Raw genomic sequence first — 21,357 nt, 5'->3', positions numbered from 1 at the left:
TATCGTTATTTAAGCCAACTCATTTAACTGAAGAACAAAAAAAAATTCACCAAAATTCCATTGAATAGACTATAATGGGACGCAAGGAGCAAATAGGGGCTTATTTCTTTTAAACAAAAAAGTGTACTGAATGGAGGAGGAGGCAGTAGCACCATTTAAGAGGCATCTGGACAGGTACTTAAATGAGCAAGGAATAGAGGGATATGGAAGTAATGCAGGCAGGTGGGATTAGTATAGATAGGCATTATGGTCGGCATGGATGCGGTGGGCCGAATGGCCTGTTTCTATGCTGTACGACTCTATGAAACTGCAGGACGACCATTGTACAGACTGTGGCCATTTATAGACAAGAAACCTGTAGCTATATCGCTGTTTTACATTACATGCTCAGTAAAATGAATAGGTGGTATTGATTCAACATGCCTCGGTAATCAGTCAGAAGTCCACTTTTACTAGCCTTAACAACAAGTGCACATAAACTGAACCTGTTCCAACAAAAATGCATCACGCAGTCAGCATACAAGAACACGTCAAGTGTGGTAGCGCCAAGCAGCTGTACGCCCATCAGGAGCCCCCAAAATCCAACCACACCTAGAAAGATAAAATCCATTTGTGGTACTGAAAGAGTTAATTGAGTGAGTGGTATCATTTGCACATTTGGGTTTGCAATATACATACATAAATCTACCACACAAAGGGTAAATATAGAATGCAGCACACAATCAGGAAAACATTTTCTAAACCTATAATCAATTCTGTGTTCCAGCTTTCATTCCCAAGTATCTTATACTAAATGCCAAGAATATACAAATAAGTCATGGCTCTCCAAAGTGTCAAGTAGGACAACACCCAACCAGAGATCACAAGTGCAGCAGCTCATCATAGTGCTCCCCTTTCAGCAATGTGATGTGTGTTTAAAACCACATCAAACAACTGGCACATAGGTTATCTACATTTCTAGACACAAATGACTCCAAGATAAATAACGGAATGTGACTGCGCTTCGAGTTACATGTATGTAATGTGGTCTCGCGTCTGCCTACCTGGTTGATTGCATTTGCCTTGTAGTTTCTGGATCCTCGAATATCTTCACAATTGGTTCGGTTTCAGACTGGAGCTGTTTCAGTTGAGCAACTACGGTTGTGCGCTTCTCTCTCAGGGCTAAGAATTCAAACAGATCCATTTCACTTAAATGGTCACAGGTGTGCATTTGTAAAAGGAAAATCTTCAAATTAGCATGGGCTTTCAATTTCTCTTGGATTCTTTATAAAGATTAGGCACAAACTGTTGCAAAGTGGGGCGTAGAAAGGAAAGTACTTTCTAGGTGAAGTTCTGCTCTCCTCCCAACACCCCACCCTCTCGCCTCAAAAATAAATCTGCTACAGTTTTGGTAAGTTAAAGGAGAATATGAATGTTGCACATTACTTTCCCAGCTCCAGAGATTCAGCATTTGTCTCTTCAAGTTAGTACACAGGCATCAATTGATGTCTGCCTTAAGTCTCTCCCAGTCACTTGCAAGGCTCTCAGAACATGCCAATTGCCACTACAATCTGCTGACTGATAGAACTTAGCCATGGCTCAGTGGGTAGCACTGATGCTTGCGGTCAGAAAGTTGTGGGTTCAACTCCCGCTTCAGAGACCTGAGCACATGATCTAAGTTGGCACTCCCAGTGTGGTACTGATGCAGTGCTGCACCAGAGATGCCGCTGTTCATGTGAGACATTAAACTGAGGCCCCGTCTACCCTCTCAGGTGGATACAAAAGATCCTGTGGAACTTTTCAATGGAGAGTAGGGGAGCTGTCTAAAATAGATCATCTGGGTTATCACATTGCTGTTCGTGGGAGCTTGCTGTATGCAAATTGGCTGCTGCTTTTCCGACGTTATAACAACTAAACTTCAAAAAGTACGTCATTGGCTGTAAAGTGCTTGGGACGTCCTAAGGTCACAAAAGGCACAATAAAAATGCAAGTCTGTCTTCCATTTTTGTAGTTAATAATTAAAAGGATTCAATTGCAATCCCTGGGCATGAAGAGGCAAATGATGGTGAGCCAGCCAGAATTACTTTTCCTTCAAAACATGTACTATTTTTCGATCTACCTTGTGCTCAACATTATAAAAGATCCCTCCTTCCCTGTGAGGAAGCATCAAGGCTATACATCTACAAACTGGCACTTCCTCACATGGGTGACTAATGCTGTTCTTCACTGCAGCTTGGAATACAGAAATATTTCATTACTGTGCTTCTGTAGCAGTGTAATCAATTCATGTTAAGTGTGAAATTAATCATGCTTAAAGCTGTTTGCAGCATCTGTAAGTGCACAGACTACCACTCATACTTTTTATTGCTTCTGAAATAAATAAAAAGGCATTTAGATTATCTGCTTTGAACAGGTTTCTGGCACTGATTATCCACATTTACCAAGACATTTTATGCTGAATACTTTTAAGCCTTTCAATCTTCAGGAAGCAGCAATGATGAGAATTAAAGACTAAAACAAACTGGACATCAGGACCTTGATCTCTACAAGCCAATGCTCTGCAGACCTGACTGCCAAAATGATCAGAAAAGGGAAAACAACAAAACCATTATGTGCTTCTTGGAGGCAGATGCAGTCCACCACTGGAACTGGAATTCATCTCTGTAAACCCACACAACAGAAGGCATGGCTGTGAAGGGTGCTGTTCAGCTCTCAACCACAGCCTCCAAAAATTAAAATCTGGCAAATGTCCACATTCAGTGACATGAAAACCACAGAGTAAGCGGTATTGGAACACCAGGCCAGAAGAACCACAGGGGAATGCCGCACAGCTCTTCAGCTTTGGAAGATTTGGGTCAGGAGTGAAAACAAATCCAATGTGGGAGCTCCACCACGGATGCTGGAGAGGATCTTCCTCACTGTGCGTAGAATGTATTCCAAGGTCACCACGACAGCAGAGAAATTCAAGATAGATCTCCCTCGATATCTACAGATCTTGGGTGGCACTGTTTAAGAGCAGGGGAGTTACCTCTGGTATCCTGCCTAATATTCATCCCTCGATCAAAACCTAAAAACAGATTATCTGGTCGTTATCACATTGCTGTTTGTGGAAGCTTGCTGTGTGAAAACTGGCTGTTGCGTTCCCTACATTACAACAGTGACTACACTTCAACAGTACTTCATTGGCTCTAAAGTGCTTTGCAACATCCAGAGGTGGTGAAAGTTGCTACAAAAACGCTCTTTCTTTCCAGAAAGCTTGTTGTTGATGGATTATGCTGGAGCAATTCTTTTATTTTACACAGTAAAAAAATTACAAACATGCAGTTCCTCACTCAAACCTTCACCCAATTTCAGTAAGTGTGTCCTTATTGTTACATGTTCTTCTATATTTTTAAATAATTTTTGAGGACTCGTATTTTAGAGCTGGGTCACTGAGAGGTCTGGCTTTGAAAGCAAACAGTTACTGGAAGGTTCAGCAGGCCTGACAGCATTTGTGGAGAGAGATGCAAATTTAAAGTTTCAGATCAGTGACCTTTCATCAGAACTCAGTGACCTGAAACGTTAACTCTGTTTCTCTCTCCACAGATGCTGCTAGACCTGCTGAGTAATTTCAGCACTTACTGTTTTTATTTCAGATTTCCAGCATTGGCAGTATTTTGCTTTTAGTTACTGGAAAGCACCTGTTTTCAAATAATTACCCAGCAGGGGTTGTCTTTGACCAGAGGAAGATGTATATAGAGATGTGACAGGTCAAGTTTTATACAGGTCTGGAGGCTTGTCTCTTTTGACATTGTTTATGGTTTTGCTTTGGACAGTGAGTTTTGAGATGGACAATGGTTTGAAAAGATAGTTGGAGAAAGCTTGACAAGAAGAACAAATCACCCCAACTCAGTCTGTTTCAGCAGTTTGGCAAAAGTCTGCCAGCTTTCCATCTCTCGAGATGAAAAACAAGTTTAAAAAGCAGACTGAAACTGTGGCTGCATTCCTCCTGTAAGGCTTGTGCCTAAAACCTCTGTTGCTGCATTTCCTGGAAGCCTACCCAAACAGATCTTCAACGTTGCCTGAAAAGAACTGTTCTACAAAGATCCCAGTGACAGCCATCTATACGCATTTGGGAAGCCAAACCAAAACAAAGGACATGTTTCCATATCTTCTCTTTCTTCAAGAATTAGCAAGCATTTAACCCAAGTATAGCAACTAAAGCAGATGAGCTGAGGCTACAGATGGACATTGTGGCAATATGATATCATATCTATTACAGAAACATGGCTTAAGGAGGGACAGGAAGTTCAACGTTCCCAATTACAGGGTTTTCTGATGCAATAGAAAGGGGAATAAGAAAGGAGGGGGAGTGGCGATTTTGGTCAAGGGAACTATTACAGCTGTGAGGAAGGATGATATGTTGGAAGGTTCATCAAATGAGACCATATGGATCGAGCGAAGGAACAAAAAAAGGGCAATCACACTGCTGGGAGTGTACTACAGACCCCCAAACAGTCAGAGGGAGATAGAAGAGCAAATATGTAGGCAAATCTGAGAAATGCAAGAATAGGGCAGTAAAAGTAGGGGATTTTAACGACCCCAATATTAACTGGGATAGTTTTAGTGTAAAAGGAATTGAGGGAGCAGAATTCTTGAGGTGCATTCAGGAGAACGTTTGTGCCTAGTATGTAGCAAGTCCAACAAGAGACGGCGCCATTTTAGACTTAGTTTTAGGAAATAAAACTGAGCAGATGGAAGGGGTGGCAGTGGGAAAGCATTTTGGTGGTAGTGATCAAAATTCAGTCCATTTTAACATAATTATGGAAAAGGACAGAGATAGAACAGGAGTTCGAGTTCTTAATTGGGGAAAGGCCAATTTTACTAAACTGAGGAGTGATTTAGCAAAAGTGGACTGGAAACAACTACTTGAAGAGTAGACATTCAAAGGGGAGATTCAAGGGGTTCAGAGTAAACATGTTCCCGCAAAGAAAAAGGATGAGATGGCCAAATCTAGAGCCCCATGGACGTCAAGGAGCCTACAGGGTAAGATGAGGCAGAAAAGGAAAGCTTATGTCCCATACCGAGAACTCAATACTACAGAAAGCCAAGAGGAGTATAGAAAGCGGAAACACAGAAACATAGAAAATAGGAGGAGTAGGCCATCTGGCCCTTCGAGCCTGCTCTGCCATTCATTATGATCATGGCTGATCATCCAACTCAGTAGCCTGTTCCTGCTTTCACCCCATACCCTTTGATCCCTTTAGACACAAGAGAGGTCCTTCTTGCAAACATACAATGTTTTGGCCTCAACTGCTTTCTGTGGTAGCAAATTCCACAGGCTCACCACTCTCTGCGTGAAGAAATTTCTCCTCATCTCAGTCCTGAAAGGTTTACCCCATATCCTTAGACTATGACCCCTGGTTCTGGACTCCCACACCATCAGGAACATCCTTCCTGCATCTACCCTGTCAAGTCCTGTTAGAATTTTATAGGTTTCTATGAGATCCCCCCTCACTCTTCTGAACTCCAGCGAATATAATCCTAACCGACTCAATCTCTCCTCATACGTCAGTCCCACCATCCCAGAACTCAGCCTGGTAAACCTTCACTGCACTCTCTCTATAGCAAGAACATCCTTCCTCAGATAAGGAGACCAAATCTGCACACAATATTCCAGGTGTGGCCTCACCAAGGCCCTGTAAAATTGCAGGAAGACATCCCTGAGTCTGTGCTCTAATCCTCTCACTATGAAGGCCAACATACCATTTGCCTTTTTTACTGCCTGTTGCACCTGCATGCTTACCTTCAGCGACTGGTGTACGAGAACACCCAGGTCTCACTGCATATACCCCTCTCTCAGTTTATAGCCATTCAGATAATAATCTGCCTTCCTGCTTTTGCTACCAAAGTGGATAACTTCACATTTATCCACATTATACTGCATCTGCCATGCATTAGCCCACTCACTCAACTTGCCCAAATCACCCTGAAGCCTCTCTGCATCTTCTTCACAACTCACCCTCCCACCCAGTTTTGTGTCATCTGCAAATTTGGAGATATTACATTTAGTTCCCTCATCTAAATCATGAACGTATATTGTGAATAGCTGGGGTCGAGCACCGATCCCTGCGGTACCCCACTAGTCATTGCCTGCCATTCAAAAAAAGACCCATTTATCCCTATTCTTTGTTTCCTGTCTGCCAACCAATTTTCTATCCATCGCAATACACTACCCCCCAACCCCATGTGTTTTAATTTTACACGCTAATCTCTAATGTGGGACTATGTCAAAAGCCTTCTGAAAGTCCAAATAAACCACATCCACTGGCTCCCCCTCATCAACTCTACTAGTTACATCCTCGAAGAATTCTAGTAGATTTGTAAAGCATGATTTCCCTTTCGTAAATCCATGCTGACTCTGCCCAATTCTACCACTGTTCTCTAAATGCTCTGCTATAAAATCTTTGATAATGGACTCTAGGATTTTCCCCACTACCGACGTCAGGCTGACTGGTCTATAATTCCCTGTTTTCTCTCTACCTCCTTTTTTAAATAGTGGGGTTATATTAGCTACTCTCCAATCTGTAGGAACTGTTCCAGAGTCTATAGAATCTTGGAAGATGACCACCAACGCATCCACTATTTCTAGGGCCACTTCCTTACGTACTCTGGGATGCATACCATCAGGCCCTGGGGATTTATCGGCCCTCAATCCCATCAATTTCCCCAACACCATTTCTCTACTAATACTGATTTCTTTCAGTTCCTCTCTCTCACTAAGCCCTGTGTTCCCCAACATTTCTGGTATGATATTTGTGTCATCCTTTGTGAAGACAGAACTAAAGTATGCATTTAGTTGGTCAGCCATTTCTTTATTCCCCATAATAAATTCCCCTGTTTCTGACTGAAGGGGTGAAATCAAAAAAGAAATTAGGAAAGCAAAGAGCGGGCATGAAAGAATATTGGCAAGCGAAACCAAGTTGAACCCAAAGATGATTTATCAATACATTAAGTGCAAGAGGATAACTAAGGAGAGAGTAGGGCCCATAAAAGGCCAAAAAGGTAACCTATGTGTAGGGGCGGAAGATGTTGCTATGGTTCTTAATGAACACCTTGCGTCTGTCTTCACAAAAGAGGGGGACAATACAGATATTGTAGTTAAGGAGAAGGAGTGTGAAGTATTAGATGTGATAAACATAGAGAGGAGGTATTAATGGGACTAGCAGCCTTGAAAGTTGATAAATCACCAGGGCCAGATGAAATGTACCCTAGGCTGTAAAAAGAAGCAAGAGAGTCCTCACTGGATACAGGTGTGGTGCCAGAGGATTGGAGAACTGCAAATGTTGTACCTCTGTTTAAAAAGGGAGCAAAGGATAGACAGGCCAGTCAGTCTAGCCTCAGTAGTAGCCAAATTATTGGAATCTATTCTGAGGCACAGGATAAACTGTCACTTAGAAAGACACAGGTTAATCAATGACAAGAGAAGATCTTGTTTGACCAACGATTGAATTTTTCGAAGAAGTAACAAGGAAGATAGATGAGGGTAGTGCAGTTAATGTGGTCTATATGGATTTTAGCAAGGCTTTTGACAAGGTCCCACATGGCAGACTGGTTAAAAAAATAAAATCCCATGGGATCCAGGGAAATGCAGCAAGATGGATACAAAATTGGCTCAGTGGCAGGAAACAAAGGGTAATTGTTGACGGATGTCTTAGCGACTGGAGGGCTGTTTCCAGTGATGTTCCACAGGGCTCAATACTGGGTCCCCTGCTTTTTGTGGTATATATTAATGATTTGGACATAAATGTAGGGGGCATGATCAAGAAGTCTGCAGACAACACAATGATTGGCCGTGTGGTAGATAGCGAGGATAGCTGTAGGCTGCAAGAGGATATTGATGCTCTGGTCAGATGGGCAGAAAAGTGACAAATGGAATTCAACCCGGAGAACTGTGAGGTGATGCATTTGGGGAGGTCAAACAAGGCAAAGGAATACACGATAAATGGGAAAATACTGAGAAGTGTAGAGGAAGTGAGGGACCTTGGAGCAAATGTCCACAGATCCCTGAAGGTAGCAGGTCAGGTCAATAAGGTGGTTAAGGCGGCATATGGAATCCTTTCTTTTATTAGCCAAGGTATAGAATATAAGAGCAGGGAGGTTATGCTAGAACTGTATAACTCATTGGTTAGGCCACAACATAAGTACTGTGTGCAGTTCTGGTCACCTCATTACAGAAAGGATGTAATTGCATTAGAAAGGGTGCAAAGGAGATTTATGAGGATGTTGCTAGAACTGGAAAAATGCAGCTAGAAAGATTGGAAAGGCTGGGGTTGTTCTCCTTGGAATAGGAGATTTGATTGAGATGTACAAATTTGTGAGGGGCCTGGATAGTGTGGAGGTGAAGGGTCAATTCACTTTAGCAGAAAAGTCAGTGATGAGGGGGCATAGATTTTAAATGATTGGTAGAAATATTAGAGGGGAGATGAGGTAAAACTTTTTCACCCAGAGGATGGTGGGGTCTGGAACTCACTGCCGGAAAAGGCAGTTGAGGCAGAGACCCTCAATTCATTCAAAAGGAGTCTGGATATGCACCTCAAGTGCCGTAATCTGCAGGGCTACAGACCAAATGCTGGAAGTTGGGATTAGAATAGATGGATGGTTTTTCAGCCATGATGGTCCAAGTGGCCTCTTTCTGTGCCTTAAACCTTCTATGATTCTAAGTGTTCTTTTGTCTTTTTTTTTTGTAATACCCCTTTATTTTTCTGGTTAACCAGTGTATATGTATGTGTGTGTTTGTGTGTGAGAAAGAGAGAGAGAAAGAAAGGGGCCAAGGTAAAAAGGGAACTTTAATATTTCAATCTGTGTGTTCTGCTTTAATTCATTACTGGTTAAGACTTGTTTTATAATAAACTGATAATTGTTGTTTATTAAAGAAACCTGGTCGGTGTGTTTTATTCTGGGATAAAAATAGAGTCTATGATTGACCGTATCAGTAAGTCAGAGAAAATTTAGATACATGTTGTGACCCATGTAGAAGTGGAACTAGAATAAATTTTCACTCCTCCCGCCTTGGTCGTAACATTATATATACTCAAGTAAGACCCTAATTAGAGCCCTCCACTTGCATATAATTAAACAGAATTAACAAGTTATCTTAACAGCAAATGTGGTTAAGGAGATAACTGTTATATTCCTAATCCATTATGTTCCTCCCTCCGTCAATGCGTCTTGATTTCCAAACAGCAAAATATACCCCATATCAATCCGCAAACACAACTCTTCTAGGTAGCAATAGGGAAATTGTGGCTCCTGAACTAAAACAATCCACAGCCCTATTACCTCACAACGAGCACCAACAGTGCAACTAAAGCAGGGTTGTGGGGAAATTTCAGAGCAGAACCAGTTGTGGAGCAGCAGACAGGTACAAAGGTCAACGAGTATAACTTCCTTTCATTACTGTTAAACATATTTGCAAACAGCTCGATGATTATCCAATCTGGACTCATCTTCAAGTTCTTTGAAGAACAAGCCTGTATCATTGAAGGAATGAATGGGGAATCCTCCAATGAAATTGATAAGATTTGTGTTAAGAGTATCAAGGGATATGGAGCAAAGGTGGACAAAATGAAGTTGCGATACAGATCAACCATTATCTAATGGAATGGTGGAACAGACTTGTGAAGTGACTGAGATTTTCACCTCACAATACCAATTCTGGCTCTTCACCACATGATGCAAGGTTTAATCTCTCATCATCTACAGTAAGGTTACTGAGTGACCCCGTGAAAATGCAAGGTTCTGTGGTATTCAGGCCACCACCACGACTGGAAATAATTTAGGCAACTCACACTCCAAACCATCTCCAGACTGACTGATGCTTCAACTGCTTGAGCAAGTGAAACGTTTGCTGTATCCTTTATGTATCTATTCTCCGCAGTAATTCTAATATGGGATATAAAGGGGTTACAAGGCAAAAGTATGGAACTCCAAAAGCCAGCTTTGCAGGCAGTTATCCCACAAGGTATGTGAAAAATGTCAGGGGTGGAGGACGATGTTGACATAAATTTCATGGGCATCATTAACCAACAGTTTATTGAGGGCAAAGGAACCTGAACGATTGGCATATGCCTTTGGACTGCCTGATGACTTGCACACATCTGCATCGGTACCTCTGGACACTCTATTCCTCAGTTACGGTCAACTACAAAGCTTGTCAAAGTACAGCTTCCCTCTCCAGCCTGTCTCTTCCATTCTTCCTTTTCCTCCTAGGGTTAGAAAGTAGCTGCTGCAACTGATGCAAGAGGCATTCCAGCAGTCTATAACATCGCATTAAATAAGTAGACATTAAAATATATTCCATTCACCATGCTGACGTGGTTGTACCGTGGCTAAATCAATGCACAGCTGTAAAGTTTTTTAAGCTGTAAAGCAATTAAGACAGAAGCACATATCTAACCCAAATGCAACGCTACTGGAATAAAAGTTATAGATCCACACAAGTATATTTCTACAGGGCAGGTCTCTGCTGCTTGCGAATTGTGAAGATTTGACATTCTAAATCCTGAAATCATCTCAATCTATTGCATACAACTCACCTTGTGGAATTTCTTTATCAGGATACAAGTTCTTGTACACATCCATAGCAAAGTCAACCATGTTTGTGTCACTGAGAAGATCCAGTTTCCCTTGGAGAAGTTCCTTTTCATTGTAAATCTGAAATCAAAATGTGTCAAATGTTAGTACAGAATTCTTCAAACTTCACCTGGTACTGTGGTCAGAACACAACTCGAGCTCTGTGCCCAGTTCTGATCAAACCACAAATAGAGTACTGTGGCCAGTTCTGCTCAGAACACAGCTCGAGCACGGGATCCAGAATTTATCGGCCCAGAAATTATACACAAGAGTAAATTTGATCATTAACTCCCCTGTTGGACCATGATAAGAGTGTGTGAAGTAATCCTCAGGTGCAGCAGAAAGCTAGTTGTCAATGCTGGATTAACTGAAATGTCTCAAACAAAGAGAGAGAATAAATCAACTACACATCCCACTCCTGACAGCGAGGCAGTGATCCCTGCTCCCTGTTGTTTGGACATAGGTTGGGAGACAGCACAGGCTTGGGTGAGATCTTTCCTGTGGTCACACAGCATGCTATCAAACATTGCCTCGGGTTCACACATGATCAATGAGCATGTGGTGAGGTCTGTTGGAAACCTGTGGAACTGCACAACTGCAGTAGTGACTTCAGCAGAGTGCAAAGCAATGAGAATAATTATTTTTATATACCTTGGATTATACGCTCCCTCGGAGTGAAAACAAATGAGATACAAGGCTTAATGTTAATATAATTGATCTGTACTTTGCCTTCACAGAATGTTTCTTAGTCTATCTTATCATGATCTTGTACACCTCTTATTTCCCCTCTAGTTTTTACACCAATTATTTCAAATCTCTGACTTCTGGTTATCGATCCATTTGCCAGAGGAAACAGACTCTCCCTACCTGCTCTATCAAACCCCTTCAAAATTTTGAATTATTAGGTCTTCTCAGCTCCAAGAGCAACAATCCCAGCTTCCCCACGTAACTGAAGTCCCTCGTCTCTGCTATCAGCCTGGTAAACCTCCTCTCTGCCCTCTCCAGAGCCTTGGCCTTCTTCGCAAAGGGTAGTGCCCAGAAAAGTACACAATACTACAGTTGAGGCTGAACCAGTGATTTGTAAAGGTTTAGTATGACTTCTTTGCTTTTATATTCAATGCTCCTATTTACAAAACCAAGTCTCTCTCACACACAAACTGCCCTATCAACTTACCCTGGCACCTTCAAGAATGAAGGGAGATTGGATAGAAAAAAGAAAAAAGGACTTGCATTTATACTGTGCAGTTCACAACCACCAGACGTCTCAAAGCCCTTACAGCCAATGCAGTTGTTATGAAAGTGCTTCCATTTTTTGTTTTTTTTTAAGGTTTCATATTTAAATTGTGGAATGGATTCATTTTGGAAGGCTGAAGATTTCATAGATGCTGGGCTTTGTTTTTTGTTGAAAGGACACAGAGGTCTTGTTTGAAAACAAACTTTTACTAGATATCACATGCCTTAAGATCAATAAACAACAGAGATTTTGGTGACTTGGGGAAGATGTTTACAGAGAAGTGACATGTCAAGATATATGAGGGTCAGGAATTGGTTTCGCTTCTGAGATATTGTTTTGGTTCAGTTGGGGTGTGGACAGTGTTGAAAAGCAGTTGGTCTTGCAGCCTGCTGAAAAGAAACCCCCCAGCTCATCTTTCCTGCACCTCTCTAATAGACCCTGAGAAACCCAGAGTGTCAGATCCTCTTTCTCTACTTCTTTGAAATAAACCCAGTGAATCCTGAGTGTGATAACCGAACCCCTGATGTCACATTTCTCCTGGAAAGCCGACCAGACTAATTCTCGACATCTCCAGAATGAACTGCTCCTGAAAAGATCCCAGTGACCCATCTCCATGTACCCAGACGGCAGACCAAAAGGGACAACTGACATCCTTGTATATCTTCTCTTTTTTCTCAAGCATTAGCAAGTATTTGGCCAAAGATTTTTTGTCTTTTTTTGTCAAAGACCTCTGCAGAGACAATTTATTTATTTTTTTTCTCCAGTGTGTGTGTGTGTGTGTGTGTGTGTGTGTGTGTGTGTGCGCGCGTGTGTGAGTGAGTGAGTGATTGTGTGAGGTATTTAAAAAAAGAAACTTTCATATTTCAATCTGTGTGTTAATGCTTTGCTTCGCTACTGAATAAGTTTACTAATGCTGTTTAAGAAAGGAAATCTGCCATCCTCACTTGGTCTGGCATGTGACTTTGGACCCACAGTAATGTGGTTGACTCTTAACTGCCCCCTGAAATGACCTAACAAGCCACTCAGTTATCAAAGGCAATTAGAGATGGGTAACAAATGCTGGCCTTGCAAGTGACGCCCACAGCCCATGAAAGAATTTTAAAAAGGCTTGTTTTTATAATAAACTGATAATTTTGTTGTTCATTAAAGAAAGCTGGGGGGTATAATTTATTCTGGGATAAAGAGTAGAGTACATGATTGACCGTACCAGTAACTGGGTAAACATTTAAAATATATGTTGTAACCTGCGGAGGAGTGGAACTAGAAAAGACAGTGCAATCCTCCCACCTCGGTCGGTACGCAGTACTTGAAGTGGAGTGACTGTTGTAATGTAGGAATCGCAGCAGCCAATTTTGCACACAGCAAGGTCCCACAAATGCAATGTGCTAATGACCAGATATGCTTTTTTTGTGATATCGTTTAAAGGATAAATACTGGCCAATACACCAGGGATAACTCATCTGCCGCTCTTCAAAATTGTGCGATGGAATCTTTTACATCCACCCAACCAGGTAGATGGGGCCTTGGTTTAATACCTCATCTGAAAAACAGCACCTCCTAATCTTTATTTTTGTGCTCAGGTCCTGAAGTGGGCCTTGAACCCAAAGCCTGGTCACTCAGCAGTACGAGTGCTACCAACAAAGCCACAAGTAGCACAGAGGTGTGCAAGATCATGACGGGTTTTGGTAAGGTAGACAAAGAAAAGCTGTTCCCATTAGCTGATAGTACAAGGACTAGGGGACACAGATTTAAGGTTTTGACAAGAGATACAGGGGGATGTAAGGAAGACTTTTTTTTTCACACAGGGAGTGGTAATAACTAGAACGTGCTGCCGAAAAGGGTAGTGCAAAATTTGCTGCTGTATTTCCCACATTACAACAGAGACTACACTTTATAAGTACTTCATTGGCTATCAAGTGCTTTGAGACATATGGAGATCATGAATGGCACAATATAAATGCAAATCATTCTTTCAAAGTGGAAAATTTCAGATTTCCTCACATTATATTACAACTACCACCTTCTTGCCCCAACACTTAACTAGTCTATATCCCTTTGTGGCTTCTTTGCATCCCCTTACAACTTGCTTTCACAGTGGCGCAGTGGTTAGCACCGCAGCCTCACAGCTCCAGCGACCTGGGTTCAATTCTGGGTACTGCCTGTGTGGAGTTTGCAAGTTCTCCCTGTGTCTGCGTGGGTTTCCTCCGGGTGCTCCGGGTTCCTCCCACAAGCCAAAAGACTTGCAGGTTGGTAGGTAAATTGGCCATTATAAATTGCCCCTAGTATAGGTAGGTGGTAGGGAAATATAGGGACAGGTGGGGATGTGGTAGGAATATGGGATTAGTATATATGCGTGGTTGATGGTCGGCACAGACTCGGTGGGCCGAAGGGCCTGTTTCAGCGTTGTATCTAAACTAAACTAACACACTATCCGCAGCTTGGTCTCTTTAAATCATTGATATGGATTGTAAACTGTTGAGGCCCAAGCAAATTGAGAGGTAAGGGGAGGAGGGGGGAGAAATGTCTCCTAGACTTCCCTCCAGCACGGGGCTCCCAGGAAGAAAATTGGAACAGTCCCTCCTGGACGGACCGGTCTCGGTGAGGGAGCAGAAGCTCAGTCCAAGGCACCGCTCAGAGCCGGCGACGGGTGGCACTCACTCCAGGCCCAGGCTCGGGCCTACTTCACGTGTGGGGCGCTGAGAGGGCTCGGGGTTGGCTTCGATGTCGGTTCCCGTTGGCGGCTGTGCGCGGGGTGAAGGGCCCTGCCTTTACCTCTTTAACAGACAGGAACTCGAGCAGCGGAAAGACCAAGTGCCGATCCAAGAAATTAGCGATCCGCATCGTCAGATCATACACCGCCATCTTGGCAAGAAAGGAATTCAAACCGCCGCAACTTTATTAACATACGCTTCTGAACGACCGGACGCAGGACGCAGACCCCGCCCATCACTCCGGCCCCGCCCCCGCCTGGCGGTCCAGGCCCCGCCCACTACTGCAGCCACCGCCCATCGGCCAGGCCCCCGCCCATCAATCTGGCCCCGCCCTCCCTCCCTGTCAATCAAACCAGCTGCTTCTTTTGCAAAGCTTCAGATCATTCAGCATGTGCAGGGGCCGTTCAACCGTTCTCCACTCAACAGCGGCTTGTATTTATGTAGCACCTTTAACAGGGTAAAAGACACTGGACCGTTATCAGACACTGAGCCACATAAGGAGATATTAGGACAGGTGACCAAAAGATTGGTCAAAGAGGTAGATTTTAAGGAGCAACTTAAAGGATGAAAGAGAGGCAGAGAGGTTTAGAGAAGGATTTCCAGAGCTTAAGGTCTAGGCAGTTGAAGGCATGGCCGCCAATGGTAGAGAGATTGAAATTGGAGATGCTCATGAATTAGAAGGGCGCAGAGATCTCTGAGGGTTGCAGGCCTGGAGGAGATTACCGAGATAGGGACAGACAAAGTCATGGCCGTTTCCCTCAACAACAGGTATACCGTTTTGGATACTGTTGGGGGGGACGACTTACCAGGGGTAAGCAATGGGGTGCAGGTCTCTGGCACAGAGTCTGTCCCTGTTGCTCAGAAGGGAAAAGGGAAGAGGAGCAGAGCATTAGTCATTGGGGACTCCATAGTTAGGGGAACAGATAGGAGGTTCTGTGGGAACGAGAGAGACTCACGGTTGGTGTGTTGCCTCCCAGGTGCCAGGGTACGTGATGTCTCCGATCGTGTTTTTGGGATCCTTAAGGGGGAGGGGGAGCACCCCCAAGTCGTGGTCCACATAGGCACCAACGACATAGGTAGGAAGAGAGATGGGGATTTAAGGCAGAAATTCAGGGAGCTAGGGTGGAAGCTTAGAGCGAGAACAACCAGAGTTGTTATCTCTGGGTTGTTGCCTGTGCCACGTGCTAGCGAAGAGAGGAATAGGGAGAGAGAGGAGTTGAACACGTGGCTGCAGGGATGGTGTAGGAGGGAGGGTTTTGGTTTCCTGGATAATTGGGGCTCTTTCTGGGGTAGGTGGGACCTCTACAAACAGGATGGTCTTCACCTGAACCAGAGGGGTACCAATATCCTGGGGGGGAGATTTGTTAGTGCTCTTCGGGGGGGTTTAAACTAAATCAGCAGAGGAATGGGAACCTAAATTGTAGTTCCAGTGTACAGGCTTTTGAGAGTAGGGAGGTAGGGGATAAGGTTACAGGGACGCAAGAGGGTACTGGCAAGAAAGAACTTGGTTTAAAGTGTGTCTACTTCAACGCCAGGAGCATCCGGAATAAGGTGGGTGAGCTTGCAGCATGGGTTGGTACCTGGGATCCTGATGTTGTGGCCATTTCAGAGACATGGGTAGAGCAGGGGCAGGAATGGATGTTGCAGGTTCCGGGATTTAGATGTTTCAGAAAGAACAGAGAAGAAGGTAAAAGAGGGGGGGGGGGTGGCATTGTTAATCAAGGAAAGTATTACAGCGGCAGAAAGGACGTTTGAGGACTCGTCTACTGAGGTAGTATGGGCCGAGGTTAGAAACAGGAGAGGAGAGGTCACCCTGTTGGGAGTTTTCTATAGACCTCCGAATAGTTCCAGAGATGTAGAGGAAAGGATAGCGAAGATGATTCTCGACAGGAGCGAGAGTAACAGGGTAGTGGTTATGGGGGACTTTAACTTTCCAAATATTGACTGGAAATACTATAGTTCGAGTACTTTAGATGGGTCTGTTTTTGTCCAGTGTGTGCAGGAGGGTTTTCTGACACAGTATGTGGACAGGCCAACCAGGGGCGATGCCACATTGGATTTGGTACTGGGTAATGAACCCGGCCAGGTGTTCGATTTAGATGTAGGTGAGCACTTTGGCGATAGTGATCACAATTCGGTTAGGTTTACCTTAGCGATGGGCAGGGACAGGTATATACCGCAGGGCAAGAATTATAGCTGGGGGAAAGGAAATTATGACGCGATTAGGCAAGATTTAGGATGTGTAGGATGGGGAAGGAAACTGCAGGGGATGGGCACAAACGAAATGTGGAGCTTATTCAAGGAGCAGCTAATGCGTGTCCTTGATAAGTATGTACCTGTCAGGCAGGGAGGAAGTTGTCGAGCGAGGGAGCCGTGGTTTACTCAAGAAGTTGAAGCGCTTGTCAAGAGGAAGAGGGCGGCTTATGTTAGGATGAGACGTGAAGGCTCAGTTAGGGCGCTTGAGAGTTACAAGCTAGCCAGGAAGGATCTAAAGGGAGGGCTCAGAAGAGCAAGGAGAGGACACGAGAAGTCATTGGCGGATAGGATCAAAGAAAACCCTAAGGCTTTCTATAGGTATATCAGGAATAAACGAATGATAAGAGTTAGAACAGGGCCAATCAAGGATAGTAGTGGGAAGTTGTGTGCGGAATCAGAGGAGATAGGGGAAGCGTTAAATGAATATTTTTCGTCAGTATTTACAGTAGAAAAAGAAAATGTTGCCGAGGAGATTACTGAGATACAGCCTACTAGGCTAGATGGGATTGAGATTCACAAGGAGGAGGTGTTAGCAATTTTGGAAAGAGTGAAAATAGATAAGTCCCCTGGGCCAGATGGGATTTATCCTAGGATTCTCTGGGAAGCCAGGGAGGAGATTGCAGAGCCGTTGTTGTTGATCTTTAAGTCGTCATTGTCGACAGGAGTAGTGCCGGAGGACTGGAGGATAGCAAATGTTGTCCCTTGTTCAAGAAGGGGAGTAGAGACAGCCCTGGTAATTATAGACCTGTGAGCCTTACTTCGGTTGTGGGTAAAATGTTGGAAAAGGTTATAAGAGACAGGATTTATAATCATCTTGAAAAGAATAAGTTCATTTGCGATAGTCAGCACGGTTTTGTGAAAGGTAGGTCGTGCCTCACAAACCTTATTGAGTTTTTCGAGAAGGTGACCAAACAGGTGGATGAGGGTAAAGCCGTGGATGTGGTGTATATGGATTTCAGTAAGGCGTTTGATAAGGTTCCCCACGGTAGGCTATTGCAGAAAATACGGAAGTATGGGGTTGAAGGTGATTTAGAGCTTTGGATCAGAAATTGGCTAGCTGAAAGAAGACAGAGGGTGGTGGTTGATGGCAAATGTTCATCCTGGAGTTTAGTTACTAGTGGTGTACCGCAAGGTTCTGTTTTGGGGCCACTGCTGTTTGTCATTTTTATAAACGACCTGGATGAGGGTGTAGAAGGGTGGGTTAGTAAATTTGCGGATGACACGAAGGTCGGTGGAGTTGTGGATAGTGTCGAAGGGTGTTGTAGGGTACAGAGGGACATAGATAGGCTGCAGAGCTGGGCTGAGAGATGGCAAATGGAGTTTAATGCGGAGAAGTGTGAGGTGATTCACTTTGGAAGGAGTAACAGCAATGCAGAGTACTGGGCTAATGGGAAGATTCTTGGTAGTGTAGATGAGCAGAGAGATCTTGGTGTCCAGGTGCATAAATCCCTGAAAGTTGCTACCCAGGTTAATAGGGCTGTTAAGAAGGCATATGGTGTGTTAGCCTTTATTAGTAGGGGGATCGAGTTTCGGAGCCACGGGGTCATGATGCAGCTGTACAAAACTCTGGTGAGGCCGCACCTGGAGTATTGCGTGCAGTTCTGGTCACCGCATTATAGGAAGGATGTCGAAGCTTTGGAAAGGGTGCAGAGGAGATTTACTAGGATGTTGCCTGGTATGGAAGGAAGGTCTTACGAGGAAAGGCTGAGGGACTTGGGGTTGTTTTCGTTAGAGAGAAGGAGGAGGAGAGGTGACTTAATAGAGACATACAAGATAATCAGAGGGTTAGATCGGGTGGATAGTGAGAGTCTTTTTCCTCGGATGAGGATGGCAAACACGAGGGGACATAGCTTTAAGTTGAGGGGTGAACGATATAGGACAGATGTCAGAGGTAGTTTCTTTACGCAGAGAGTAGTAGGGGCGTGGAACGCCCTGCCTGCAACAGTAGTAGACTCGCCAACTTTAAGGGCATTTAAGTGGTCATTGGATAGACATATGGATGTAAATGGAATAGTGTAGGTCAGATGATCGGCGCAACATCGAGGGCCGAAGGGCCTGTACTGCGCTGTAATATTCTAATTCTAATTCTAATGGAGAGATTTGAAAACAAGGATGAAAATTTTAAAATCGAGAGTCAATCTCGGTCAGTGAACACAAGGGGTGATGGGTGAACGGGACCCACATATGGGCAGCTGAGTTTTGGATGAGCTGAAGTTAATAGAGGGTGGAAGATGGGAATCCACTAGGAGAGCATTGAAATAGCTGAATTTGGAGAAAAAAAGGCAACAGATGGGCTGAGATCCGGGTGGAAACAGGTAATGTTACAGGGTTGGAATTCGGCAGTCTTGGAGCAGATATGGGGGTTGAAATTTCAGCTGAGGATCAAATAGGACACAGAGATTCATCCTCAGACAAAGGCCAGAGAAAACATGGAAATGCTGGCAAGAGTACAGAGTAATATAACCATCCAGAAAAACCCTGCAGTCCTCCCACTGTTGCATCTAATTGTTTCTTAAATAATTCTCGATGTTTTCACTCTCACTTTGTCCAGAGTCAATTCCAACTTCTACTCACTTCCTATGTGAAGGAGAAGCTTCTGATATCAGTTCTAACATTGGCTTATATTAGTTTGAACCTGTGTGTCCTTATCTGATTCCTGAGGTTGTGAAAGACAGTGTATTAATGTAAGTCTTTCTGTCTTGATGAGCTCACACTTCCCCAAATTGAACTCAACCTCATCATTTTGCCCGTTCATTTCCTCTGTCTGCATTCTCATACAGAAGGCTAGTGTTACTGATCACATTACAAGTAAGAATCAAACAATTCGGAAAAACAAGTGACAGTTTTCACAACTTTGAAAGTAGTTTTGATCAACTAGACAGCCCAATGCTCAGGATTCCCCCATCATCAACCTGCAAGATCTCTCCTCCTCCTCCCTCCTCTCTGTTGACAAGATTCCCTCCCACATAAAAAAGACTCCCCATCCTTCACCCCCACAAACAGCCCCATGGCTTGTCAAGTTTAAGTGATTGCCAATTCCCGGACAAATTTCGATCTAAATATTTTCAAAAAAGCTTTTTTAGATTTGTTTGTGGGTGAAATTCTGAAGTTTTGAACCAAACGCCTTACAACAAACCAATATTTTTTGCCAAAAAATTAATTTAAATAAATTAAACTTACAAGAAGTCAATGCTTATTTGAAATCTTAGCTTGCCTCCCTCAGATTTACCATCTCTTTATATATTGGGCCCTTCACTCCCCACAGCTCCCCCACCCCCGCCCCCACCCCTACCCCACCGGCAGACAAAAGCAGCCAGTAACTCTCTGACCAATTCTAATAAGACCCAGCCTTGTACAATTATTTTACTTTGTGATTTGGTCAACAAAGGCTATTGTATTAAAGATGAGTTTATTGTTCCGTGGGGTCTGGATCAGAAATAATTACCATAAATATTGGACTATTGCCAGCATATCCCAATCAACAGTGTGCAGTAACATGACCTCACACAGTATGACTTACTAATAGATTATTTTTGTTCAAGTAGTCATGCAATATTGGCAATGGTCGGATTAGTAGGCACGCATCTATTGAGTGACTGATTCTTGTACAGACTGTTCATTGTTGGCATGAATCTGGGCAGTGAGACACAAACACAATTGCAAGAACAGAATTACAAGATGTGAGAATAATGAGCTGTATCAGTGCATGATCACAGAAAAAAAATGAGATGATGTCACCAATGATGTCTTCGATGTGGGCAAGGGAGAGTCAGGCTTTGAAGAGCTGTCACAGACTCGATGGGCCGAATGGCCTCCTTCCATGCCGTAAATAACTCTATGACCCTATATTGTTTTACTTGCCAATCCCCTGTGGCATTGCACACGTAAATCCAAGATCACAATATAACTGAGAACCCATGGCATTGCTCATGTGAATCCAAGATCAACTAATAACTGAAAACCTGTGCCATTTCTCATTTGAATTCAAGATCTAGATATGACCCATCCCTGTGGTATTGCTCAAGTGAATCCACAATCAAGAAATATCTAATCCCCTATAGCATTGCTCGTGTGACTCTAAGATCAAGCCATGACCCACCTCTCATGGCATTGCTTATTTGAATCCCAGATCAAGAAAGAACAGAACCCTTGTAGTTTTCTTATTCTTTCATGGGATGTGGGCATCACTGGCAAGGTCAGCATTTGTTTCCCATCCCTAATTGCCCTTGAGAAGGTGGTGGTGAGTTGCTTTCTTGAACTGCTGCAGTCCATCTGGCGATATATTCCAAGTCAGGATGGTATGTGACTGGAGGGGAACTTGCAGGTGGTGATGTTCCCATGCACCTGATTTGATTTTTTTGATTTAGAGATACAGCACTGAAACAGGCCCTTCGTCCCACCGAGTCTGTGCCAACCATTAACCACCCATTTATACTAATCCTACACTAATCCCATATTCCTACCACATCCTCACCTGTCCCTATATTCCCTATATTTGGAAGGTGCTGTCTGAGGAGCTTAGTGAGTTGCTGCACTGTGTCTTCTAGATGGTACACACTGCCG

General features: G+C 43.6%; 1 protein-coding gene across 1 annotated transcript in view; it reads right to left on the bottom strand.

The window, feature by feature from the left end:
• LOC137370228 (eukaryotic translation initiation factor 3 subunit E) overlaps positions 1-14,719 on the bottom strand; it is a 145,158-nt gene extending 130,439 nt beyond the window's left edge. The window contains exons 1-3 of the mRNA XM_068032587.1: positions 14,600-14,719; positions 10,557-10,674; positions 1,044-1,161 (exon numbers count right to left, since the gene is read on the bottom strand). Coding sequence (XP_067888688.1) covers positions 1,044-1,161; positions 10,557-10,674; positions 14,600-14,689 — 326 coding nt within the window. The 5' untranslated portion in view covers positions 14,690-14,719. The remainder of the gene's footprint in view (positions 1-1,043; positions 1,162-10,556; positions 10,675-14,599) is intronic.
• Between the last annotated feature and the right edge of the window lie 6,638 nt (positions 14,720-21,357).

Source organism: Heterodontus francisci, chromosome 5 (assembly GCF_036365525.1).
Source record: "Heterodontus francisci isolate sHetFra1 chromosome 5, sHetFra1.hap1, whole genome shotgun sequence".
Taxonomy (NCBI): domain Eukaryota; kingdom Metazoa; phylum Chordata; class Chondrichthyes; order Heterodontiformes; family Heterodontidae; genus Heterodontus; species Heterodontus francisci.
The sequence above is the reverse complement of the archived record's forward strand: the minus strand, read 5'-3'. Positions and strand labels throughout refer to the sequence as shown.